General features: G+C 36.5%; 1 protein-coding gene across 1 annotated transcript; it reads right to left on the bottom strand.

The window, feature by feature from the left end:
* On the bottom strand, window positions 1–27,175 carry LOC127850422 (bone morphogenetic protein receptor type-1B-like). The gene is made up of 11 exons (XM_052383446.1): window positions 27,067–27,175; window positions 16,092–16,270; window positions 10,417–10,537; window positions 9,832–9,946; window positions 8,993–9,128; window positions 8,213–8,405; window positions 6,082–6,273; window positions 4,925–5,030; window positions 4,146–4,321; window positions 3,459–3,589; window positions 1–1,000 (listed from the first exon to the last, which is right to left on the bottom strand). Exons 1-11 carry the CDS (start codon window positions 27,149–27,151, stop codon window positions 845–847), a joined length of 1,590 nt encoding a protein of 529 aa, XP_052239406.1. The 5' UTR covers window positions 27,152–27,175; the 3' UTR covers window positions 1–844.
* Between the last annotated feature and the right edge of the window lie 411 nt (window positions 27,176–27,586).

Consider the following 27,586-nt stretch of genomic DNA (forward strand, 5'->3'; position numbering starts at 1 on the left):
TAACATTCATATATTTATTTTAATTAAATAACTTCCATCTTGTAACAAAGCACTGTATTTGAATATATTTTACAACAATGTCTGTACCACTTACAAAATTAAAAAAGAAAACTGGTACTAAATGGCACCATATACATGTACCGGGATATTCACAATTGCTTTAAAAGGAGAAATTGACCCATGATTTCTATTAACTACCATACACACATTGAACAATCACTATTTCTCTGACAATCATGAATTAAGTCATAAATTCAGTCCTTACAACAATTTGAGTTGCTGCTTTGGCCTAAACGAATTACATCTGACTAAAAACTGTACACCTTAAAAACCTCAGTGTGCTCAGCACAACTATGATCTCATAATCAATGTCATAAATGACCTGAATGAGCTCAACCCTTCATAATCACATGAGCACAATCAACAAACATGTTGGCACACTACAGCATATTAAGTTTCAGCTATGAGAGATGCAAAACCACTTTAGTCTTCTCACTTGGATACATATGAGTCACACTCTAGGAAAAAAGGGCTTCCAGCAGGTGAAAAAAGTGTTTTCCCAGATTAGCCTGCGCAGCCCACACAGGACAACACTGCCCACCTCTATGCAGTTTTTTCATGTAAAGTCTCTAAAAGAGAATAAACAAATATCCAGGATAAAAGGAGTGTTGTGCCCGTAAAACCCAGTGCCAACTGCACAGGCAGATCTGTGATGAAGCTTTACGCACATGCATTAAGCCCCTTTTTCACAGCGGGAGGTTTATTTCTAAACACCTGCTTAAAGCACATCCAGTCATGGAATGGTAAATGGTCTTTACAAACGTTTTTAAGGGCAAAACACCCCTCAAGGCTGAATGGCTTTTAGTCTCTCAATTTTTTCTGTTGCTTGCAATATCTCTTCCAGCTTTGCAAGAGTCTTTTTCACACGGAGAGAAGTGAGTCGGCCTGCTGGATTGCCGCTCCAACATTCTGTCATCACCTTGGTAACCACCTTCATTATCTGCAACAGATTTAAAACAATGGGGTCAACGTAAGGGTTACACACTCATCTTATCTATTAACCACTCAGCTCAATTATTTTTGTATCCGCAGTCCCTTAGAAAATCAAAATAAATTGTAAATGAATCTACTAGATTCAAGTTTAAAATGCTTCATTCCCAACCTTAAGATATTGAGTGGCAGCAAACAGCCTAAAACCTGAACAGACTGCTAGTTACTTGCAGGCTGTTGTTTTATGCTGCTGACTATAGCCATTTGCACTTCACTTCTGAGCAGCTAAGGTTTAAAAAGACCTATTTGTCATACAATCATAGTAAACAGGTTAATTTTCCACATGCTTAACTAGAAAACATTATTGAAACTTTCTCAAACTACATTTCAGCCGCGCTCTGTGAAAAGGGGGTTTAAAGCATGTGCATAAAGTGTTGTGCCAGATAAGCCTGTGCAGTCCATACAGGCTAATCAGGGACAACACTTTACATCTAAACTGAATTTTTGTTAAGAATACTTTCTTTTAACAAACAATATAAAACAAGAGGGCCTGAAAGGCCCAAAGTCGCTCACCTGAGATTCAAAGGAACTGACCTGTTCTGTGCAGCCCAATATGTCATAAGAGTAATATGTTCATACCAACTTTTTCGACTAGTGAACACCCTGGCAGCCATGTTTTTCAACAGACTAGAACCAATTTTATTCACATCCAAGATATCATTTAAACAAATATACTGACAAAGTTTCATGAAGATTCATAAGTCCATATAAGGAAAAATGCCCCGCCCACTGGTGGCCATGTCTTTCAAGCAACTGGAACCACTTTGGGTCTTGTCCAAAATATCATTGGGACAAATCTTCTGACAAAGTTTCATGATGATCGTACAATAAATATGGCTTCTAGAGTGTTAACAAGGTTTTACTATAGCTATATAAGGGAAAATGCCATGCCCCCTTGGCGGCCATGTTTTTCCACCAACCAGAACCATTTTCGAACTCATCCAAGATGTTATTGGGACAAATCATCTAACCAAGTTTCATGATGATCGGACAATAAATGTGGCCTCTAGAGTGTTAACAAGGTTTTACTAAAGCATGATATATAGCCATATAAGGAAAAATGCCCTGCCCCCTTGTGGCCATGTTTTTTAAGGAAACCAAAACCATTTTCAAACTCATCCAAGATATCATTAGGACAAATCTTCTGACCACGTTTCATAAAGATCTGAAAATAAATGTGGCCTCTAGAGTGTTAACAAGGTTTTACTATAGCCATATAAGGAAAAATGCCCCGCCCCCTGGCAGCCATGTTTTTCAACCAACCAGCATCATTTTTTAATTCATCCAAGATATTATTGGAGTGAATCTTCTGACCAAGTTTCATGAAGATCGGACAATAAATGTGGCATCTAGAGTGTTAACAAGATTTTACTATAGCCATATATAGCTATACAAGAAAAAAGCCCCGCCCCTTGGCAGCCTTGTTTTTCAAGCAAACGTAACCATTTTCGAACTCATCCAAGATATTATTGAGACCAATCTTCTGACCAAATTTCATGAAGATTGGACAATAAATGTGGCCTCTAGAGTGTTAACAAGGTTTTACTATAGCCATATATAGCCATACAAGGAAAAAAGCCCCGCCCCTTGGCAGCCATGTTTTTCAAGCAAACGTAACCATTTTCGAACTCATCCAAGATATCATTGAGACCAGTCTTCCAACCAAATTTCATGAAGATTGGAAATAAATGTGGCCTCTAGAGTGTTAGCAAGGTTTTACTATAGCCATATAAGGAAAACTGCCCCGCCCCCTGGCGGCCATGTTTTTTCACTGATCTGGACCATTTTCGAACTCGTCTGAGATATCAATGAAACCAATGTTTTGACCAAGTTTCATGATGATTTGGCAAAAATTGTGACTTCTAGAGTCTTCACAAGGTTTCTCTATAGCCATATAAGGAATACTGCCCCTCCCCCTGGCGGCCATGTTTTTCAACAGACCGGAACCATTTTTGAACTCAACCAACATATCATTTAGACAAACATTTTGAAAAAGTTACATGAAGATTTGGCATCAAATGTGACTTCTACAGTGTTCTCAAGGTTTTTCTTTTTTTTGACTTAGTTTTTGACCCAGCATGACCCAGTCTCGAACTCAGTCGAGGTATCAATGGGACAAATGTTCTGACCAAATTTCATGAAGATCAGACAATAAATGTGGCCTCTAGATTGTTGACAAGGCAAAATGTTGACGACACACGACGCACGACGGACAAAAAGCGATCACAAAAGCTCACACGTGCTCAGGTGAGCTAAAAAGGGGAAAGTTTAAAAATAAAAACTTAAACTCCAAATAAAATAACATTTTCTTAGATCTTTCTAAAGAGATACACATTATTAAGTTTTACATACAAAGTTCTCAGTAATACAATTGTAGAAAATACAAAACAACAAGAAGTGAAGCGTACGTCATCTTGCATCCATCTTTCTGAGATATCTGGTCTCTGCTTGTTGTCGCACACTACAACTTTCATGTCTTCAAAGCTTGGGTCTGATGGCACAAGATCTTGGTAGGGTATAACCTGCTCCTCCACAACACCTGCACAATAAACAACAGTTAAGCAAGGGTTTTACAGCGAATTTTGAGCAAAACTTCTGCCACATTTGCTCTGCTTAAAATGTACAATGTGACTAATACATATATGAGCTGCTTCATAGGAAAATGGGTCTTATGCCATATGGGGCTCACACAGCTCCAGACCAGCCTGCGCAGTCAGGTCAAGGGCGACCATGTCTGCTTATGAGACCAAAAAAACCTTGCATAATATTATAGCAGACAGGGAATCACAGTCAGTCTGCTTGATTATTATAAAAAAAAGGGCCATTTTGCGTAACAGCGGTCATATCACCCCCTTGGTGCAAAAAGGTACCATGTGCCTTCTATTTTCAATGTCACATGGTACCTTTTTGAACCAATGGAGCGATATAATTATATTAAAATGATCAGGAAAAACTTGCGAGAATGATATTTTGGAAGACATATATATACATTCACGAGTTGTTTTGGGCTAATTTTATCTCGCATCATTTTTTAGAAAAATAATCTAAATTGTATACAAGTTCACAACAAATCTTTCTTTAAAAGTAAAGCATACCTCCAATAATTGTTCGTTTAGCTAATTCCCACACGCAGAGGCCAAATGAATACATATCTCCCTGCCTGTAGGCGTCAAATGAGTACACATTAATGGACTCATCTAGAACCTCGGGAGGCATGTAACGCTTTGTTCCCTGACGAGTATTCGTAGCAACATCCACCTCGTTTGTTTCGCTGAAGTTACAGTTTTTTATTTTGCATTATTTTCAACCCTAGTAATAGTATTTGCATTTAATCAATGGCTCTTTGCTTTTTAACACCAAATTAAAACAGAAACACAAAGTTAATAAGATAAAACTTCTTCAATATGATGCAAAATTGATTTCACATAAAACCTTTCATTTTAGAAAACAGAAAGTAAAAATCAATAATATAATCACAGTCTTCATTCCAACTAACACTTATTTGATGCATGATATGTCTCCAAAGCCATCATCTGTTAAAGACCTATTTACCATTATTCATCCATGTTTTGGTATGAATTGATAAACTAATTGCTTTAAATAGATTACTTAATTAGAAGATTTAATCACTTTACAACTGAGATATGCACTTTGACGCCTCTGCAGTCTTTTAAAAAATCAAATTAAATTGAAGACCTTTCTTACAAGATTTAAGTCATAAAGGCTTCATTTGAAAACCTAAGGTACTGATGAGCAGCGAACAGCATAAAACCGGAACAGCCTGTGATTACTCGCAGGTTGTTCTGGTTTTTTGCTGGTTGCATATGGCCATTTGCCTTTTGCTTCTTAGTGGGAAAGGGTTAATGGTGAGTACCTGACATATTTCACAGCCAGCCCCAGATCTGCTATGCAGCAACTGCCGTCTCTCTTCACAAGTATGTTCTTGGTTTTGATGTCTCTGTGAGCAATGGCTGGTTTGCCTGCAAACAAAATACATGGGATATACATTTGTTTAGAAAGTTTAACTGCATAATCTTGCTTTAACTAGGTTGCATGAATATTTTCCTCTATTTTGGACCATATCATTTGGACCATTTGAAGAATATCATCCATTACCTCCTTTTTTATGATCAGGTTTTTTTCCCCACTTTTTGGGAAGATAGCCCATGGCTTTGGAATTGAGAATTTTAGCGGAATTTTCATGAAATTGGGAAAATAAATTCCATAGCCTTCTTTTTTTTCGCGCGAAAAGTCCACTGATTTGTGAACTAGTAATTTGATATAACTCTTTATAATAATTCAAATTAAAAGAACGAAATCATATAAATCATTATTATATACTTTGTTAGATGTAACTGAATTAAAATTGAGATAAAATAAGCATTACAGTAGACACTTCTTTCTAAAAAAAAATATTTATTTTTTTTAAATTGGGAAATATTTGGCACATTTTGGGGAAAAAGTATACTATTTGGGATTGGGCATATAGCCGTTTTTCGACTATAAAATCGGGGCCAAAAAAACTCCTGAAGATGACACCTATACCAATAAACTGCAATGTATTATATTGTTTTTGTTACTAATAGAATGCAATTAACTTAGTTTTCACATTAGAATGGCTGAAATATAATAATGCAAATTACTTTTATAGAAATACCTAATATAATTTTATTTTTATTCAAATCATCAGCTTTTATTGTATTTTTAATTAAAAAGAAGTCTCTTTTAACGAAAATCCAGTCAAGGCCTAAAGTTTCATCCCTGTTTAGCCCATTTGGCCTGCACAGACTAATCTGGGACGACACTTTCCGCAAATCAAACGCCATTTTCCCAGTGCGAGGCGTATATATTGATGGCATACCCATTAGTAAGTTAGACAGAATGAAGTCAGAACAGGACAAATACTTAAGCATATATGTAAAACTCGTGACTATGAATCAAACTTCATCAAGAGCAAAGAGGCCCAACACCACATCCATCACAGTGTACTGCTAACAGAAACACAGTCTTTTACACTCAAACTTATTGTACCTCTAGTGCCGAATATCTCATTGTGAAGATGAGAGAGACCACATGCGATGGAATGCGACATGAGCAGCATGTCGTGGCAGTCGAGGGTGTTCTCTGTCAGGTAGTCGTACAGGGAACCGTTGTCATGGTAATCAGTGATAAGGAAGAGCTGGGTCCATGAGCCGGTACCCTTGATGTCCGCAGCTATGAACCCTGCAACACAAAGACATGGGAATGATGTAAAGTTTAGCTACGTTCTGGGAAAACTGGGCTTAACGCATGTGCCTAAACTGTCATCCCAGATAAGCCTGTGCAGTCTGCACAAGCTTATCAGGGACGACACTTTCTGCCTCAATTTGTTGGTTGCTAAGAGACTTCCTTTAAACAAACAAGAGGCCCATGGGGGGCCTGAATCGCTTTACTGGCTGGAATCAATAGGGCTCAAGCCCTTGATAATATGAACAATCTGAGAATTTTTTAAATAAACAGTTCCAAAATGGGAAATTCTTCGCATAAACAAGAAGAAACGTAAAATTTAAACTTCAAATGGCTCCTTTTCAACAATAAGGTGGACATAAGGGTTCTGGCCCTTGATGATTTAAAACATCCGTTAAAGTTTCAAAAGGATAGAACTTTATATGTAAACAAACAAGAAATGTGTTTGTCGGAAACAATATGTCCCCTTCTGCGGCGCTTTGATTTTTTTTGGACCTTTGACCTTCCAGGATGACCTTGACCTTTCACCACTCAAAATGTGTAACTCCATGAGATACACATGCATGCCAAAAATGAAGTTGCTATCTTCAATATTGCAAAAGTTATGGCAAAATTTTCAAGATTTTAATTTTTTTCTCAAATTCAAGGGGAGATAATTCTGGACTTATAACTCCGATATTGCTCATTGTCAATAGGGTTTGACTCATCATTCAGATAAAGACACTGTGCAAGTTGGGAAATGATTGGATGAAAACTGTGGACTTTATTGCGTAAACGAGCCTTATTTCACAATTTTCTCAAATTCAAGGGGAGATAATTCTGGACTTTTTACTCTGATGTAACCCATTTTCAATAGGGTTCGAGTCCTCATTAATATAAAGACACTGAACAAGTTTGAAAAGAATAGGATGAAAACTGTGGACTTAATGGCGTAAACAAGAAAGTCTAACGCACGCACGCACAGACGACGGAAACCACGCCATGACATAAGCTCTTCAGGCCTTCGGCCAGTAGGGCTCAAAATGCCTTAAAGGCAGAAAGTGCCGTCTCTGATTAGCATGTTTCTACTCTAACACTTTACCCACATGCATTATGCCTAGTGTTCCAATATTTAGGCTCTAATAAAGACCTATGTTAGCACTACCAGTCGCAAAAATCAATAAATCATTGACTACTAATATTTCTAATTAACATGCAACTTACATAAATGTTTGAAAATATTTTTAAGTGAGGCGTTTGCTTTTTTGCTTTCTGAATAAGCTTTTGGTAAATACCAGGTATTGTAGAAAAACTAAAATCAGTTGGCTTCTTTATCAAAAGTATTGGTGCCAAACTAGTACCTAATTTAAAATATACAAAACAACCAAGGGAAGAGTTAAGTAAGAGAATAGAAATCAAATACTAACATAACCTATATTCAGAGCAAAAAATTATTCAAATGTATCTCCTTAACCTACAAACCAAACTTCAGCCAATTTCAGAATAATTCTTTTATAAGAATAATGTCAACTGTCTTTGCTCTATATGTTTCCCATCAATTCCAGTCTAATTATTCATAATGAGAAACCTTAGATTCTTGTGCCATCTGTTCTATATACTATCCCTTCATCTGATACCTCAACGCCAGCAATTTACAACACTCAGTGACACATACAAATGTCACAGTGATATGTTACTGACTGACCGAGTATATTATCATGACTTCATTTCCAACCCTTAGATTCTGATGAGCAACAAAAGCACAAAAGCTGAACAGCCTGTGAATTTCACCTTGCCTTTGAGCAAGAAAGGGTTACCAACTGACCCAGTATATAATGGTGACTTCATTTTCAACCCTAAGATTCTAAGGAGCAACAGGAGTTGCTCGTAGGCTGTTCTGGTTTTATGATGATTGCATATAGCTTCTGTTCTGCCAGGTAAAGGTTCACCGACTGACCCAGTATATTATCGTGCCGCAGTAGCACAGTCTGGTACAGTTCCGTCTCCCTAAACCAGCTGGCCTCCTCCGTGGTCAGGAAGATCTTCACGGCCACATTTTCTCCGCGCCATTTGGCCTTGTATACCTCACCATATCGGCCCTTTCCAATGGACTTTACCAGCTGAATCTGCTTGGCTATTGTTCTTTGAACCTGGGAAAAAGAACAAATAAGTTTTTGATCATGTATCGATTTCTTCATTAGATGTCAACAAACAAATAAATGTTAACACTACAAAACATGTTTTTTGAAGTTCCATAGATTAGAAATCAGTTTTTTATCTGATTAGATTTTAAATTCAATATATAAGAGAGCCATTTGAGCAAAGACAAGCAGACTTAGCTATTTATGATAAACAAATTATTAAAGTTAATCCTATTGCGTAACAAAAAAGTACTTACAATACTTTCATAACATGGCTTATTATGACAGTCCTATTGAAAAAAATGTGTTGACAGTGCTTAATCTTCTATGAATTAACTTCACATAATTAAAGTCACCAACAAATATTGTCAAGCCTTCAAAACATATGAACACATGCTCTATTAAATTTTGCTTACACAACAGAACATGTACCTAATTTCCACAACAATGCAGTCACACCACCCTCATCCTCTCTAAAAGAATCAACTGAGCTCCTTCTGAAAACTGGGCTTAATGCACCGCACAGGCTAATTTGGGACTGCACATTACGCAATGCATTAGGTCCAGTTTTACTCTGACAAGCATCAGTGTATTACCAGCAGAGGAAGTCCTGATCCGCTGCCTGACGACTGGTCAATCATGTCAGAGAGGGTCTCATCGTGGGGAATCAGAATGCCTTTCTTCTCGATGTCTTGAAGCATGTTCTCCCGGTCCTGGTCTCGCTTGCGGAACCTGCAGTCAAGTGGCAGTTTGCAGGGGTTTAATGCATTCGGTAAAGTGTCGTCCCTGATTAGCCTGTATGCTAATCTGGGTTGGGACTTACTGCACATGCATTAAGCCCCCTTTCCTCAGAATGAGGCTCACATACAATTATCCTGGCTATCCATGGCTCAGAATACAACATTTAGTGACGCAGAAAAACATTTTGTCATTATTTTAAAGTAAAAAAGCCATTTAATAAACGATAAAATTGTTTTTTGTGCGACTATAATCATTATTTCATCGTTACATGGCCAATTGGCCGTTACATTTTAAGATCCTAATTACGAAACAATATTTCACACCACCTGCTGAAAACTTTGCTTTATTCATGTGTAAAAAGAGTCAACGAAATTAGCGTGTGCACACTGCACAGGCTTTCCAGTGACTACTTTCCGCTTCAATCAGATTTTCATTACGAATAGACTTCATTTAAATGAAAAATACAACACAAGTGGAAAGTGTCGTCCCTGATTGTCCTATGTGAAATGCACACAAAAATCTGGGAGGACACTTTACTCATATGCATTCAACCCTGTATTCCCACAGCAAGGTTCATTTGCATGATCAGACTATGTGGACTGCACAGGCTAATCTGGGACGACATTTAACGCACATGCATTAAGCCCCCTGTTTTCCCAAAGTTTGGCTCTCAATATCCTTCAAAGAGACCAACCTGAGATAGAATATTGTGGCAGTGATCACCAGTACAGCAAAGCAGACCACTAGAGACAGGAGGAGGGCAACCTGGGTCATGTTCTGAGGACCGGTGTACTGGCTCGGGACAGTTTCTGAAAACAAATCATGTACATTGCTTTTTTATTACAGTCATATATGTCAAATCTGATCCTTTAAAAGGATAATATACTAATATACTAAAAACTAACAAATATATAAAGAATATAGTATATAGTTCAGTGCCTGTGTTTTCAGTTAGTACCTTTACAGAGACTTGGTAACATACATGTATCACTATTTTCACATGAACAGCAGACAAGAGAGAATGTATTTGTTCAAAAATAAGCAAAAAAACATGGCGATATCACACAACCAGGTTTTAAACATTTGATTTGATGTATATAATAGAGCATTTTCAAGCTTGGTCAGCATGTAAGAAAACTTACACAAAAAATTTCAGCCCAATAAACTCAATGCAAACTCAAGTAATTGAAGGGAAAACAATTTCAAAAAACTGCGACATTGACCTTGATCCAAATAATAAAAAGCGAACAGCCAAACAACAGTGTGGTATCATGCTTGCCTGGATTTGTAGTGGTGGACCTTTCTACATAGACTGGCTTCACACCCTCATTACATCTGTCCCTGTCATCACAACATTCAATGGCAGTTGGGGTACTGTGAGGAACCAAACTGATCTGGCACTGAAATTAACAAAGTGAAATGCCCAATAATGAAATGAGCTTAAGAAAATAACACGTCTAGAAAAACGAAAAAAATTGTAGCAGGAACACCTTTTTTTTATAAGTTTAAAACATATTTTGATACTCAAAAGGATTTTTTTAAATTCTCGAACAATATAATAAACTTTTTTTTTTGTTGGGGGGGGGGGGGGGGGGGGAAGGGAACAGGTTTTTTTAACTTTCCATTTCTATATAAAATGTAATACATTTGAGCTTTCTTGCTCTCGGAAAATAGGGCTTAATGCATTTGTGTCAAAGATAAGAATGTGTTGACTGCTGGAACAACACTTTCAGCCTAAACTGGATTTGTTTGCTAAGAAGAGACTTCCTCTAATAGAAAAATAGCGTAAAAGTGTCGCCCCTGATTAGCCTGCGCAGACTCCACAGGATAATCAGGAGGGCACTTTAGGCTTTTATGGTAGGACACTTTCCGCACATCAGGGACAACACTTTTCAAACATGCATTCAGAGATTTTTTCCTTTTATATAAAGTACCGGAAAACAGCACTTTCCCAATAAGGAACAAGAGCTGTCACCATAGGATGACATATGCCCCCTATAAATGCTTGATAGAAGTTATGAGCTTTTTTCGAAACCTAAACGCACATTTCGAAACCTTAACGCGGACCCTTAGTTCAAGATCAAGGTCACAGGGGTCATAATTTGTGTGCATATGGAAAGGCCTTGTCCATATACAAATGAATGCCAAATATGAAATTGCTATCTGAAGGGACATAGAAGTTATGAGCATTTTTTGAAACCTAAACGCAAAGTGTGATGGACAGACCGCAAACAGACGGACAGTCCGATCACTATATGCCCTCCTTCAGAGGCATAAAAAACTACAAATATCCCAATTGCTGTCAAACAAATTCCCAACTGAAAGAAACTAGAAGAAATTGTATTTTTGTATATCAATAAAATGCAACATTTAGTTAGTTTCCCTGCAGCTCTATGGCTTGAACCTAATGTAAGTAAATATAATATTGACAACTTGACAACATTAAGTTTTCAATTTTTAAGAATTTGGGAGAAAAAATAAAATACACCAAATATAAATATAATATAATAAATATAAAATTGACAACTTAATGACATTCAGTTTTCAATTTTAAAGTATTTGGGAGCAAAAAATTCAATACACTTAATTCCCAGTATGAAGACTTCACAACACAAATGTTCCCAATTTCAGGTTTTGGGCACATAATTTTCCCAATTGGGTTGGTACCGGTACTTTTCCCAATTGGATAAAAACACCTGGCATGAAAACTGTTTTTCTCAGAGTGAGGCTCATATGTAATACATGTTTAAACAAGAGCAGTGTTTGACAGAAACAAAAAGCCCCCTACAGCACCGCTTTGAAGCCAAATATTTGACCTTTGACCTTGCAGGATGACCTTGACCTTTCACCACTCAAAATGTGCAGCTCATTGAGATACACATGCATGACAACTAGAGCTTTGTCACAGACATGACAAATACCCCCACATACCGTATTGACACATAATATTTTGCATGTCCTCTTCACAAAAAACAGCGGACACCATGCTCAATTTTTAAAACGCACTAAGTGACCCCTTGACCTAGTTTTTGACCCAGAAAGACCCATGTTCTTACTTGGCCTTAAGATCATCTCCATAAAACTTCTGACCAAGTTTGGTGAAGATCGGATGTAAACTACTTGAATTAGAGAGCGGACACCATGCTGAATGTTAAAAAACGCACTAAGTGACCCTTTGACCTAGTGTTAGGCCCGGAATGGCCCATGTTCAAACTTGTCCTAGAGATCATTTAGAAAAAACTTGTGACCAAGTTTGGTGAGGATTGGATGAAAACTACTTGAATTAGAGAGCGGACAACATGGTGAGGTTTAAAACGCACTAAGATACCCCGTGACCTAGTTTTTGACCCGGAATGACCCATATTCAAACTTGACCTCGACACCATCTAGATACAACTTCTGACCAAGTTTGGTGAAGATTGGATGAAAACTACTTGAATTAAGGAGCGGACAACATTGTGATGTTTAAAAGGCACTTAGTGACCCCGTGACCTTGTTTTTGACCCGGCATGACCCATATTCAAACTTGCTCTAGACATTATAAAGATACAACGTCTGACCAATTTTGGTGAAGTTTGGATAAAAACTACTTGAATAAGAGAGCGGACAACATGGTGAGGTTTAAAACACACTAAGTGACCCCATGACCTGGTTTTTGACTCAGCATGGCCCATGTTCGAACTTGACCTACACATCATCTAGTTACAACTACTGACCAAGTGTGGTGAAGATTGGATTTAATTTACTTGAAATAGAGAGCGGACACCATGCTCAATGTGTAAAACGTACTAAGTGACCCTGTGACCTACTTTTTTTATCTGGCATAGCCCCTGTTCAACCTTTGCCTTCAGATCATCTAGATAAATCTGATAAAACTTCTGACCAAGTTTGGTGAAGATCGGATGAAAACTACTTGAACAAGCAAATTCGTTGAATTGATATCCCACGCCTATATAATTCTGGACACAAAAGTGTTATATTTGACACTAAAAAAAGCATTTTTTTGAAGATACAAAGGGCCATAACTCTGTTATTATCAGATGGTACACAATGCCATTTGGCGTGCATCATCCTATTATCCATATATATACTCATACCAAGTTTCAATTAAATCCGCAAAAGCACTTCCAAGATATGGCTCCGGACACAAAAGTGACGGACGGACACCCAGACAACGCCAAAACAAGATCCCTCCGCCTCTGGCAGGGGATATATACTCATACCAAGTTTCAATGAAATCCACCAAAGCACTTCCAAGATATGGCTCCGGACACAAAAGTGCCTATAGTAAAAAGCATTTTTTCAAGATACAAAGGGCCATTACTCTGTTTTTAACAGATGGTATACAATGCCATTTGGCGTGCATCATCCTCTTATGCATATATATACTCATATCAAGTTTCAATGAAATCCGCCAAAGCACTTCCAAGATAAGGCTCCGGACACAAAAGTGCCTATAGTAAAAAGCATTTTTTCAAGATACAAAGGGCCATAACTCTGTTTTAACAGATGTTGTACAATGCCATTTTGGCATGCATCATCCTCTTATGCATATATATACTCATACGAAGTTTCAATGAAATCCGCCAAAGCACTTCTAAGATATGGCTCTGGACACAAAAGTGCCGGACGGCCGGACGGACAACGCCAAAACAATATCCCTCCGCCTCTGGCGGGGGATAATAAGAGAGTGGACACCATGCTGAATGTTAAAAAACGCACTAAGTGACCCCGTGACCTAGCTTTTGACCCGGCAAGGCCCATGTTCAAACTTTGCCTTAAGATCATCTAGATACAACTTCAAACCAAGTTTGGTGAAGATCGGATGAAAACTACTTGAATTAGAGAGCGGACAACATGCTGAATGTTTAAAACGCACTAAGTGACCCCGTGACCTAGCTTTTGACCCGGCAAGGCCCATGTTTGAACTTGGCCTTAAGATCATCTAGATACAATTTCTGACCAAGTTTGGTGAAGATCGGTTGAAAACTACTTGAATTAGAAAGCGGACAACATGCTGAATGTTTAAAACGCACTAAGTGACCCTGTGACCTAGTTTTTTTACTGGCAAGGCCCATGTTTGAACTTGGCCTAGACATCATGTAGATACAACTTCTGACCAAGTTTGGTGAAGATCGGATGAAACTACTTGAACTAGAGAGCGGACACTTAATACGGACCGACAGACAGACCGACAGATTAACTGACTGACTGACCGACCGACAAGTTCACTCCTATATACCCCCCTAAACTTCGTTTGTGGGGGTATAAATATCAAGTTGCTATCTTCAATACTGTGAAACCATTACATATCGTCAAGCATTAATTTTTGTATATCATCAGTCGACCGATTGGCGAATTCAAAATCCTAACAAACAATTATGTCCCATATTTGAACAAATTAAGACTGAATTACCAAAGGCATGAGGCACTAAAATCCAACGTAATCCACGCATACATACTCCGTCTGTAACGTAATCAAGATAAATCCGGTTTTGACACAAAAGGGTGTAGATTACATAGTATACTTAACTGACATGTGATATTGCTCTAAAACGCAAAAGCAGTACAGCACTGCTGTAACGACTGCGTTGACTTGGTTTAGGTAGAATTGTAATGATAAGCGCTAATTGTTAACACCTTTATTACCCATTGTGTGTATTGTGTTTTTCAGTGTTGTTGCAGAAGATTATACAGCCTCCACGCATCGGATTAGATCCGGATCAAAGACAATAAACAAAATTAAAAAATGATGATGTATATACTTACCGTATATACATTCTCAGCATTGATTACAAATAAATACAGAACATTTTGATTTGTGTTTGGTTGTTTGCGTTTAACTACAATACAGGTGTAAAAATAGCTTGTGCTTATGGGCTATCGATCTTTTTAATCATTGACATCTTTTACAAGTTTTACTGTACATGTTTCAAATAAATGTTACTTGGAGCAATTGAAAACGTAACAGGTAAAGAGAAATTAGCAATCATGACGATTAATTCCATCCAAACGTAGGGAAAATGTTTTCAGAAATTCACTTTAATTTTTGTGCGATTTTCAGGAAATCCCCGGAAAGCATGTGTTTCGAATGGCTGAGTATGATGCAATAAAACATTTCTTTGTATCCTATTGCATTAAATCTAATTTAAACTCACTTGTCCGTTGGTTGTTACAATTAAATATGAACTTTGCCCTATGAAACCGCTGTCCCATAATGCACTGTTAATATTACACTTCTGAAAATTATCGTACTTAACATGATTAAATATTTACGATGCAAAACTCTTGAATTTTTATTGAAAACTGACCAAATAGTTTGCTCAAACTAATTTTAACCAAAAATCTTCGCACCTTTTCTAATTTGTGCATATGAAGATAAGATTGTTATTAGTTTGGCCATGATATTAAATAAATAAGACCAATTGGCAACTGACTTCACTGTTTCAAACCCAGGTTTCAAACACTCGTTAATGGTTATTCAGTCCCACTAATCCACTTATCATAATAATGATACACTAATGGGGGCAAATTACTCATCACCTGATAACAAAAGACTAGTATATTGGCATGAGACAAACAGGTCCCACCTCCTGCAAGTGACTCTCAAGTGTCCTCCCTCTTTCCCCTGTACAATTTTTCGCAACCGCGATATATTTCGGACAAACCAATCGGATATTGACTGATGCATTTAATTCTTTTCAGTCAGGAATTGGCGAATTTAAGTGCTGACGAAAACGTCATTTTATAATAATGATCAAATTTCGTGCTGGCGAAAATAAATGATTTCACAGTATTGCAAAAGATATGGCCAATGTTAAAGTTTTCTGACGGACGCACAGAGTGACAGTTCAACTACTATTTGCCACCCTACTGAGGGCATTAAAATTTACATACAATATTTTACAACCATAGAAGCATATTATTCATTGCTATTAAAGGATCTCTTATAACCTGCATGGTAGTTCCTCCTTCAAATCCTGGTAGACATCCATAGGCAAGTTCATGTATTCTTTCTCCATTTTCATTCACCATTCTAATCACAGCGAAGCACATACTATTCGGAGGGGCCAGACATGTATTGTTGAAATCTTTTTCATGGCATGGACTGCAATAGCACCGCAAACCCATACCTGGAAAAAATAAGAAATAAGTTAACTATTGAAACAGGTTAATTGGTGACGTGCGACAGTTTTCAATGCACATGACCCAGATTCTAACTTGGCCTAGATATTGACAAGACAAACATTCTGACCAAGTTTAACCCTTTGCATGCTGGGAAATTTGTCGTCTGCCTTTTTACATAGCAGAAAAAACCCTGCTATGGCATATCAAATCTTTCCATAGAATTAATTGATACATCATAATATTGTTCAATGGCGCACAAGTTGTTCAGGAAATGCTTTAACACATTTTATCAATATATGACAGAATTTACATTGTAATTTAAAGTCCAGCATGGGAGATTTGTAATTTAAAGCCAAATAGGGAGAAGTGGTAACATCTTTTGGAGAAATGGTACATTTGCATCATAGATCTTACTTTTATGTATATTTTGCTTCAAAAGATGGATTCAGGGCTCAGCCTAGGTTCAAATTTGAGGGAGAAGTGAGTTCCTCTTTACTTCCTTGTAAATTTTAAGCAACACAACATTAAATCAAATTTATATTTTGTTACAAATATTTGCTTTCAATAAAAAAAACACATTATACATAAATATCATTTTACAGCAGAGATAACAAATAAGACCTGTAAATGAGCCCCATATGTACAGTACACTCCACGAGTTTTTTTCCCTCGCTACTCCGCGGGAAGTGACCTGGAAGGAGATTAAGAAAATCCCGCGATACGCAGCGTTTGCATGATTTTGGCCGCGGCGGTTAACGATCAGCAAAATTGATAAGCCGACGCGGCGGCCCTCTGCGTTGGCAACACGGGAGAAACTCCGCGTTAAACGAGATAACGATCAATTTAACTTTGTTTGACTTCCTGATTTTCAAATAAAATTACATTTATTACAAGTACAAACATGTAGTATAATATATATAATTAAAAAAAACAACCAAGATAGATCGATCCCGACGTGGTTGTAGAAGTAGTTGTTGTTGTATAGTAAACTTGTTGATTTACGACAAAAAAAACGTCGTCTTTTAACTGATACTTACCAATGAATATAATCACAGTTTGCAACATTGTTTTTATTTTGATAATTTAATCCAAAGTTTTCATGTTAGCGGGTGTTTTTTCTATACTGACAATTGACCGAGGACACAATTAAAAGTCTCGCAAAAAAACGCAATATGTGTGAATTGACAGTTTGACGTCATCAAAGAAAAACCGCTTCCTGTCTGAAGGCATGAAAAACACACTGTTCTCGCCGACAAAATTGGCTTCCTTTGTTTGGCAATCAACATGCTAAACCAATCGGGTGTTTATAACTCAATAGCAATTGTCGAAATATGTAACTGCACGTGCTTAGCTCAGCCTTTCGAATCTTTTACAGGGAACAAAGGGTGGAGTTTAACAGTTAATTGAACACGTGTTTTACGAAAGTTGAGTCCTGAATGGCCGTAATTTCTGGGTCTAAGCTTTGACACGACAAATATATCTCGGATTTTCCGACAAAGGCCGATTTCCCAAATTTTTGTACAGTTACTTATAATGGCGTCCACGTGTTTACGAAATTCGAAACACATCTTAAATAACGGTGTCTTGTTGAATAATTACTGGATTTTATTTTTTTTATTTTATTTTTTGGTATGCCGAGTAGCACACTGCTTACGCGGACGGTGTTGCGCGGCGGTCACTGATAAGAACGGAAATCGTCTGCATTTAACGACTAGGCTAAAGTAATACACGCCGTGGAAATTAGCGAAGGCGGCGTAACGCCGAGCGTTTTATTGAGTTCACCTCGCTTTCCAACGCCGCGTGAACACTCGCTAACAGAAAAAAAACGCGGAGGGAGTGCGTTTTTTGGGGAAAATGCGTGGAGTGTACTGTATTGCCAATGCTAGGTTACCTCTTCCCATTTGATCATTCTTGAGTATTGCTTTAATGGGCCATTTAACTTTGCTGAATCATAGTTATTGGTACATGTAGCCAGCACAAGGCAGTTAATCAAGGCATCATCTATTAACAATTACAAGAAGTGTAATAGCAGCTCCAGACTGTTCTTTTGAATATTCATCTTTGTATGACCTGTAAATGGAGCAACTTATGTCTGAGAATCCTCCTGTGTCAATTGTCCACATCAAATTGATTTTAATCAGTCAATGTCTGGCACAAAGTAAGTCATTAAAAGGAGGAGAAGTCACTTCTCCTTCATGAAATTAATGTGCAAAGTTAAGATTAATTGGGCGAAGAAATCGCCCACTTCGCCCACTCGCGAGACCCCTGTAAGTCCTCATTATCAGGGACTATGATAATTTATTTTTCAATTGATAGTCGGGAAAAGTTGCATTTATGCATAAATACATAGGCATTGTGGAATAGGAAGACTTAGGATTTTTTCTATGGCTAAGAGGCTTACAGTCCAAAATTGTAAATGAACCAGCTATTATTAGTGGCTTCAGCTTTTTATTCTATAAATAGCTCTCCTTCTTGCAGTGCTGTGTTTTAAATTGTCATAACATCAGTGCCCCAGATGAGCTGTGTATTTGCATCTTTCATCCTATTAAAATGTTTTAAAACGCAAAGAAATTAAATATCATGCGTATTGAAAACGCAACCAATTCGACTTTAACGCAAATTTGTCAAATTGGTTGCATACTATACAATAGCTGGATCGAACATGCTTTGCTCATTTTTGGTATTTTCTCTTTGGAATTATTATTCTTACGCGGCGACACTTTTATTCAGCAAGCTCCTGGATGACAAAGCAAGAAAACAGTTAGTTATTCAAACGCTCTGCAGACTAGATTTCATAGTTACATAAAGCGTCTGACCAAATTATTTATGACATATTATATGTGTTTTCAATCTGACTTAATCCGTCGCTCATTGTGCATGTATTTCATCAATTGGAGACTGTCGTTGAAGTATTATACAGGCAAAAGCCCGCGAAGCGGGCATTGACCGTTAATACATATGGAAATTTAGACATAAATTTACATAAGAAAACCACATAGGGATGTGTCTCAATGTTTTTTCCATGCAACATATATTTTCACGATGCTATTTATGACCTTGAACAAATAAAAAACACTTTGACATATGCTAAATCACATGTAAATACATACCTCAGGAGAAATTATATCAATGACATCATAATTCAGTAGCGAATCGCACTAAATATTCTCGCATTATTTTTTTTCTTCGCAACCGTTCCAGAATTAAGTCATTACTCAATTATCTCCCCTGAATACTCATCTTCAGTGGGTATAAGCCGAAGACTTGTTCACAACATATAGTGACAGTCTTTACCAAACACAATTTACGCTAACATAACCCGTCTTAAATATATTGCCGAATCTCAGATTTCTGTCGAATTTATTTGCTTTGAACTTCTTGATATCTTATTGTTATTATTATCCTGACAAATCACAAACGCTTGTTAAAAAAATTATTTGTTTTAAACATTATAGTTGGCATCTCTATTCTTCTAGTATTCTCGCGGTATTTCAATAACGACATCCTACTGTTCATTTGTCAGAATTCATGACGCATTTTCCATTCGCTCTCAGAAAGAAGTTTTACGTGTGATCATGAGCAATATTCTGGTAAGTTGTCGTTGTAATCCATCATAAACACATTTATTCAGAAAATTTAAAGATATTCCGATCTAACTTTTTAGTCTTTTAGCTTTAATTTTTAACGTATTTACACCTTGTCTGCTCGCACTTTACCGATATCTCGAAAGGTTACACATCACTATAATAAGTTTAAGCCTAAAACCACAAAATCCGATACCGTTGGATTTTCGTACCACAATCTTACGTAAAAAATCTTCCAGATTCAGAATCAACGAAAAACATGACATTTATGAATTGTCTGCATTATTGATCAAATTTTAAGATATTTGTTGGTTTTCAGTTTTTAGAAGCTGTTCTGCCAAGGCAAGAGCTGGGCATCACACTAGCCATTCTATCCAGCAAAACTGACAGTTTTGGTTTACAGAAATCAACAAAGGAGGGATTCCTGAATTATCAAAATGTCCAAGCTATACACACAGTTATTATCTGTGGTGATCTTTATTGGTTCTATTGGTTTACTTGGATGGAACATGTGTGAACTTTTATAGAACTTTGAAAAGTCTATATCTGTCTATCTATAAACAAAAATCAGCTATGGTATAATAAGATCAGATGTGCAAACAATGCCAAAGGGTTGTTAAAGTAACAATTTGAAGGCAATTATGCTGAAAAAATATGAAAGTTCCCATGCAAATTTAGTCTGTATATTGACAAGTGTCTGCCAATAAATGTCAAACTAGTAATACAAAACTTACCACAAGTATGTAAAAGCACTAAGTACCTGTTGTGATCATTTTTAGTAAGATCAGGGATTTCAATAGATTTTAAAAACCAGGAGTCAATGACCCCTGGACTGAAATTTTGAGGAGTCAAATTGAAAAATGCTGGGGTCAATTTTGAAGCGCGTTAATTGTGTTTTTGTTTGTATTATTAATTTTTTTAGATAAAAATATGCTCTAAGAGGAACAAAATAATTAAAAAGTTATATTGCTTTATTAAATAACAATACCATGATAAATCAAAGCGCTGAAGGCACTGAAGATGTTCGCTATTGCATAGTTTAACACGCAATTCATTTTTCAAAATCAATCGCAAGTTTGAAATGAACACACGCCATTCAACTTTATAAAGTGTGTGTCATAGCGCACGGGTCGAGTTTTGTGTGCACTTTTTATCATCCTTATTATTTCATAGAAATAACTAAGACAAAATAAAAACAATATGCTTTTTGGAAGTTCTGAAAGCATAGAAAGTATGATGAAAATGGTAATGATAACTTAATATAAAAAAAATTTGCAGTCACCATCATATTAAAGGAATATTTTTTTCTAATATCAAATCTCACCAAGAATATAAATTCATAATGAAAGTTCCGTGTACAAAACTTTTGATTTTTGACACCATATACAAATTCAAAATATACAATAATCTTCGTATCTTGTATATGGAGGAATGAAAGTATATAAACATTGCTGTTTATGCTTTACTTGTTACCCGAGCAGTTCACACGGTGTCAACAACGCTAACATAAACATAGGTATATAGCACTAATGCGCTTTTAGGCGTAGCTGTTTCAGTTTTCATCTTAGTGACTTTTACATAACGCCAACAGACACGCATGAATATTTTCGAATATTTAATAAGCTGATTCGAGATACAACCTCTGAATTTTTGCTACATCACTGCGTATGTGCTCAATTCAAAGGATGTAGCACTGTTCAGTGTAAGGAATTCCGGACTACTCTCTGTATGCTCAAACGACACAAATTGTGGCCCTGTTACAATTATGCGTTACAATCCATCTCGCAGAATTTCATTTTCGCCTCCAAGATGAGAAAACAATCATTAGCGAAATAGTATAGTGTCACGATAAGAGAAAATCGTTTAATTATCATACCACAATGTTTGCCGTACTTGGTCAGCACGTCTGGAAATCATTCCTTAATGTGTGGATAGGCTGCCATTATTAACAAGTTTGCTATTTTCAATTCAATTTTGTATCAAAAAGCATTGTTCTTAAATGTGTCATTTTCAATTCGCAATGAGATTTGTAATGACCCTCGTCATGCCAAAATGGGTCTTATTCCATATGGGCCCATCATATAAATAGCCCACTCAGCTATCTCTCCTTCTGGTAAGGAAAAACATAACATATTGAGTGATTTTAAAGCGAACAGCATCGCCTATGGCCTGACTGCGCAAAAGCACATGTTGGGTTTAACAAACGCTTGCCGAAACGCGTAAGACCCATTTTTGCATGACTTGTGTTTTAAATGTGTCGAAAGAAAACTGCGTTTAAATCTAATATAAACATACGATATATTTCGATAGTGAAGAAAGATACTCATAACAAGGCATATGAGGACACATATGAAGTGCTCTCCCGTAGTATATTTTTTATTTACTCACACTAATGTGTGGTTTGACAATGCTAACACACATTTCATGCGGTGAATATGCAGCTTAAAAGTGAAAAACACAACACAATAGTTTAACTTTTGTTTAATTGTATTTAATTATTTAGAAAAGTAAATTCCTAACTTTATTTCAAAGTCAGCGTATACGCCGACTACATTTTTAAAAGACATTTATTGTTATAAATATATTTAATATAATATATTAAGTTGTTTTCGGTTTTAGCGATTAAAAAGCATTTTCGAGGTTGCCTATAGTATGCCTGTAGTAATTGATGAACTCATATCCAACTGTCTATGTATTGAGAACTGTGAATGTAAACAAGCTTAACCTTCTACTAACCTTCTACTATTGCATTCGTATTATTATTATAAATTGTTTGTTATATTCGGGTTTAGCAATTATGAAACTTTTCTTTGTCTATCGTATCGCTGAAGTTATTGTTGAACTTATGTTCAACGTTTTATAAATTGAGAATATAAATAAGCGTCAACTTTTTCCCGAATCTCTCAATTTACGACCTGTACTACGTCATTGAGTTGTATGCGAGAGCGTAACCTATTGCGTTGTTATAACCCGTAAACTTTCCTTTGTTTATCGACAGGCGCATCTATTAATAGCCTCATATCATGAATGCCAAAACACCCGCGAAAAAGAACCACGTGACCAAATAGGACGCAAAACGCAAATACCATGCAACTGCAACTTTTATTACCTAAGAACGCTCCGCAATTCCTTTGTCGCCGGAGCCTTATGATTGCTATTACGTAAATAATTGACCTCTAACTGAAGTAAGCAAAGGAAACGCAGCACCTAATTGACCCATTCCTTCTATGTGCGAAGGCAGATTGAATTTTACTAATGTATGGTTTGCCTATTATAACACACATTATAATGCGGTAAATATGCGACTAACAAGTAAAAAACACTATAATTAAACTTTTGTTTTGAATTAAGTTATTTAGAAAACAAAATTCCAAACCTTATTTCAAAACAGCAAGACTACATTTTTTAGAGAATATTATTGTTATATTTAAATGTTTTTTTTAACAGTTTCAGCGATAATGAAACATTTTTTTATGTTGTCTATCGTATCCCTGTAATAATTGTTGAACTCGTAGTCAACGTATCATTAATTGAGACCTGTGAATATAAACAAGCGTAACCTTATACTATTGCATTATTCTCACACAAACTCCCCTTTGTTTATCGCCAGCCTCAGATTTATGAATGAGCTGAGCGAAAATACTATGTCACGCACACGCAGCAGAAAGTGGACTATTTTAATCATTCATAAACAATCTCCTCCGCGACACGTACAATACGATCATTGTTTATTGATTCTTTTCTATAAAACACCGTTCGAAAATATTGAATGTAACACGATATTAATATAATGTTCCTTTTGCGAATACACATAATTGGAGAACTCAAATCTCTTGCATAAATTATACAACTCTTTCTTGCGCGTATACGCAAGCGGGTATTGGGTTAATCATACCTAGGTCTTACCTGAATTTCACACTTAGCACTTTAGACGGTCGCTAAAGCGACCATCTAAAAACACTACATATTTTAATGAATTGGTACATAAAAATCAACTTCCTTTAAAACATTTAAGTCTTTTAACACATTTAAGTAATTTAAGATATGTACCGGTAGCACCTTTTCATCACATATTTATCGTCATTATATTATCATCATCCCTATGATAGCTTTTCTAACAAAACACAATAAAAATGCATGGAAAACCTAGTATATCTATTGTTTATCCAAATACTACACATGTCCCAAATATGTTAGTATAAAAAATTAACTGTGGTTCCATTTTATATAAGATGGGTGTTACTCGTAATTATCGGTGGATTAACAAATTGACAAAACTCGCTGAACTTACTAGTGGATCTACGTAATTAATAGACCTTTGATCAATTTTGTTTTTTCTTAAATTACTTTTGCCGACTCACTTTAACCGTGCCGTCTGCAAAAAAACCTGCAATTATCGGATGGTCCATCAATTATCACGTAATCGCTGCTGCTAATTACCCAGTTAGTGCACACGCACTATTTAGAAGGTGACGTGTGTGTTGGAGGAGATGAGATAAGATGAACAACGCCCGGGGTATTCCCTCGATTATAGACCGAGTTTCAAACACTGAAACATTAATTTCAATTAGGAGCATAGTGGGATTTATTACCATGCAACTCGAGATGTTAACCGATTGACGCAATGGTCAAATTTTCGATGCGTCAAAATGACGCATGGCAGAAAAAGGGGTTGCGTCAAAAACGAGTCATTTTTAATTTGCTCGCGTCAAAACGCAGGATTCTGCGTTTATTGAAATCCCTGTAAGATAGTGTTATTCTAAACAGTAGCAAATAGCTTGTTTAGTAAATGCATAATGCAATTAATATGATTTCCTTTCTATTGTGTAATTAATAAATTGGTTGTTACTTGTTAATCCATGATAAATGTTTTATGGCTAGTACAAAACCAGCATTGTTAATTTTGTAAAAGGTAATAAAATAACACCACTTTGTTATTTCATATACGTAAATATTCTTGTACTGTAGGTTTATAACAGTTTTAGTATTACTTATTTTGTAACTATTATTTTATGAGCAAATAAATGATGTGAAGTGTTTTGTATCTCCACACAATACCGCGCCATTGGTCATTGTCGGCTCGGGTTCTACTTACGTGTACCCCGGGTACTCTTAAGTATACTTACATGTACCCTGGGTACGGTAAATATACTTAATCGTACCCGGTCGATATTAGACTGTACCCGAGTTGTATTCCCGTCTAAAATCCTATGTCGTAAAACGCGCTACCGATTATCTTAAACAAACTTCTCTTTTTTAAAAACTGCGTCAACATGCTTTGTGAGTATGAGTTTCGATAATATAGAGGCAATTTTACAGAAAATTGACATAAATGTGAATATATTTAATTTAAAAAATAGCCAACAACGACCGATTAAGCTTTAAATTTCCCGGTTACGTTTTACTATATTTACCGTACCCAGGGTACATGTAAGTATACTTAAGAGTACCCGGGGAACATGTAAGTAGTACCCGAGCCGACAATGACCAATCGAGCCACAATACCACATACCTTTTTATATATGTACTGAGTTATGCGTTATTTGAATGTTTAAATAAAAAATATGCTACGTTAGCGTTACCGATCGCCGAAATCGCCATTGGCGATTACAATTCCTGGCTGGCGATTAAAAATAAGATTTTCATGAAATTGGCGATTAAAAAAAAAAGACCCTATGCTTTACAAGTGCACACTCTATATACCTGTTTTCAGGCCGAATAAATCGCCAGAAACATCGCTAAGATTACACAGATAACAGCCTTACCAGAAAGGCCCCAGGGGATTATGACGACCGCCTAGGTCGTTAATCCTCATGGCTAATGTCTTAATTGGTCACGCTTTATACTGCGACCAGACTTTTCGAACATTTTGGTTACTTGGCGATTTACATGATAACTGAATTACTGAAGGGTGCCGTGTAATGACCTATGCTATAGATGTTACGATTCAACATTATCGAATCGACCAGTACGGAATTGTCATTTAATCAGATGGGCGAAGTTATGGCATTGACATAGCTAATTTCCCAAGAAACAACGATTTTGATTGGCTAAAATAGTAGATAAGAGTAACTTCCCTTTACGGTCGCTATGCAACTTGAAAGACCGATTTAGAAAGTGAGTTGCAGATTCCAGGAAAAATGGATGCTCCAAATGAAAATGGAAAGTTGAAGCAACAGAAATTAACACAATTCTTTAGAAAAGAAAGCGGACAGAATAATGTAAACTCAGGAAATGACCAAATGTTAGGTTCGCAATCGGAGGACGTCTAAAATAGTGCAGACGTGAATGCAGAATCGGAAATGTTTACCTGTCAAGTCTCACGTTTTCGCCGTGAGTCTCACGGTTTTTGACATGCAATGACGGTCTCATGCTGACTAAGTAATTTCTCACGCATTTCTTCCCAAAACAAAAAAATATATAAAAAAAATGTTTGGATTTCATAAAATGTCGTATAATTACTACCGAGACGGGCAGCCCAGCTGTTTTAGTGGTTTCAAACCTAAATACCACATGTACCAAAACTGTTTAACAGTGTTAATGTATCTTTATCACTACGCCACCGGTGTCTATGTAAACAAAAAAATCGGCTGCAAAATGTCAGCAAGTGGCTCACCAGCGAAGAAAAATTTTCAAGCAAAAAAGGGCTAATTTCAGACTAAAATAGTCTTAATTTTGCTCAGGAAATAGCCCCAAAACGAACAACAGACGATCTAGGATTCAAAAAATTTCAGGGGGGGCATGCCCCCGGACCCCCCTAGATTTGGCGACTAACTTTTTTTCCTTAGCGCCAACCTAGAATATGGATTATATAACATGATGCATTCTAATATTTGCATTCAAATTGTAATCAAATAGAGCTAAGTGTATGTAGTTTAGAATGTGATTTAAGAATTGCTACAAAATGGCTAGTTTTTTAGTGGCGACAAAATTTAAACTATTCAACAATAGTTTGTGAAAGAAAATTAGAATCCTGCCAGATACCTGTCCATGTCCATATATCTAATAAAAATACATGGTTATCAAAACAACTTAAAAAGCTTTTGCCCGTAAATTAGGTAGCACCTATAATCATATTATGATAACAGAAACAAAAACATACACATTTTGTAAACAAATGTTATTTTACACCGGACAGGTTCACCATGAAATAAAAGTATGCCAGTAAACAACTGTTTGATAATTGCATATAGGTGAAAATCTCAATAATAACTTACTAAAGTCAAGACATAAAATGAACAGAAATATCATTAAAATGAGGTCGAGAAAAAAACGAGTTCGTCTTCGACTTTGTGTCGCCATTTTGTCCTACTTGACTAAAACGTCATCAGGTTATGTGGTTTATAAAAAAATAACCGTATGAAAGTACGCATAGGTGACAATTCACTATTAATCGTATAGGTTACATCACGATAACATAAAAGGAATATAGTGTAGATGTCATAATCCAACTCCAAGCTATTGCCCCTTCTGAGCTGTACGTATTAACGCATTAAATCTCAGAGCATTCAAAAAGAATTAAAATATGCTGTCACGAAATTTTCTTCTTCCGACACTCTTTCTAGATACACGATTTTGTGCCGGAGCCTATTGGTTAAAGGGATGAAAACTGTACAAAGGTGCTCAGTTGAGTGTTCATTCAAAATTATTAAGATGGTTACTGTCTAAAGGTGGTTAAGGGGACAATGTCAGACAAGGGTTTAGAAAACTTCTACTATGGCTGCCTCATGTATATGG

The sequence above is a fragment of the Dreissena polymorpha genome, chromosome 11 (genome assembly GCF_020536995.1).
Source record: "Dreissena polymorpha isolate Duluth1 chromosome 11, UMN_Dpol_1.0, whole genome shotgun sequence".
NCBI lineage: Eukaryota > Metazoa > Mollusca > Bivalvia > Myida > Dreissenidae > Dreissena > Dreissena polymorpha.

What these genes read in the sequence shown, in the direction of transcription:
- LOC127850422 (XM_052383446.1), bottom strand. Translation starts at nt 27,151, where the DNA reads ATGGCGACACAAAGTCGAAGACGAACTCGTTTTTTTCTCGACCTCATT. An exon ending in GCCACAATATTCTATCTCAG is followed by an intron (nt 9,129 to 9,831) that starts GTTGGTCTCTTT and finishes ACTTGACTGCAG; the next exon opens with GTTCCGCAAGCGAGACCAGG. An exon ending in GCGGCACGATAATATACTGG is followed by an intron (nt 6,274 to 8,212) that starts GTCAGTCGGTGA and finishes TTTGTGTTGCAG; the next exon opens with GGTTCATAGCTGCGGACATC.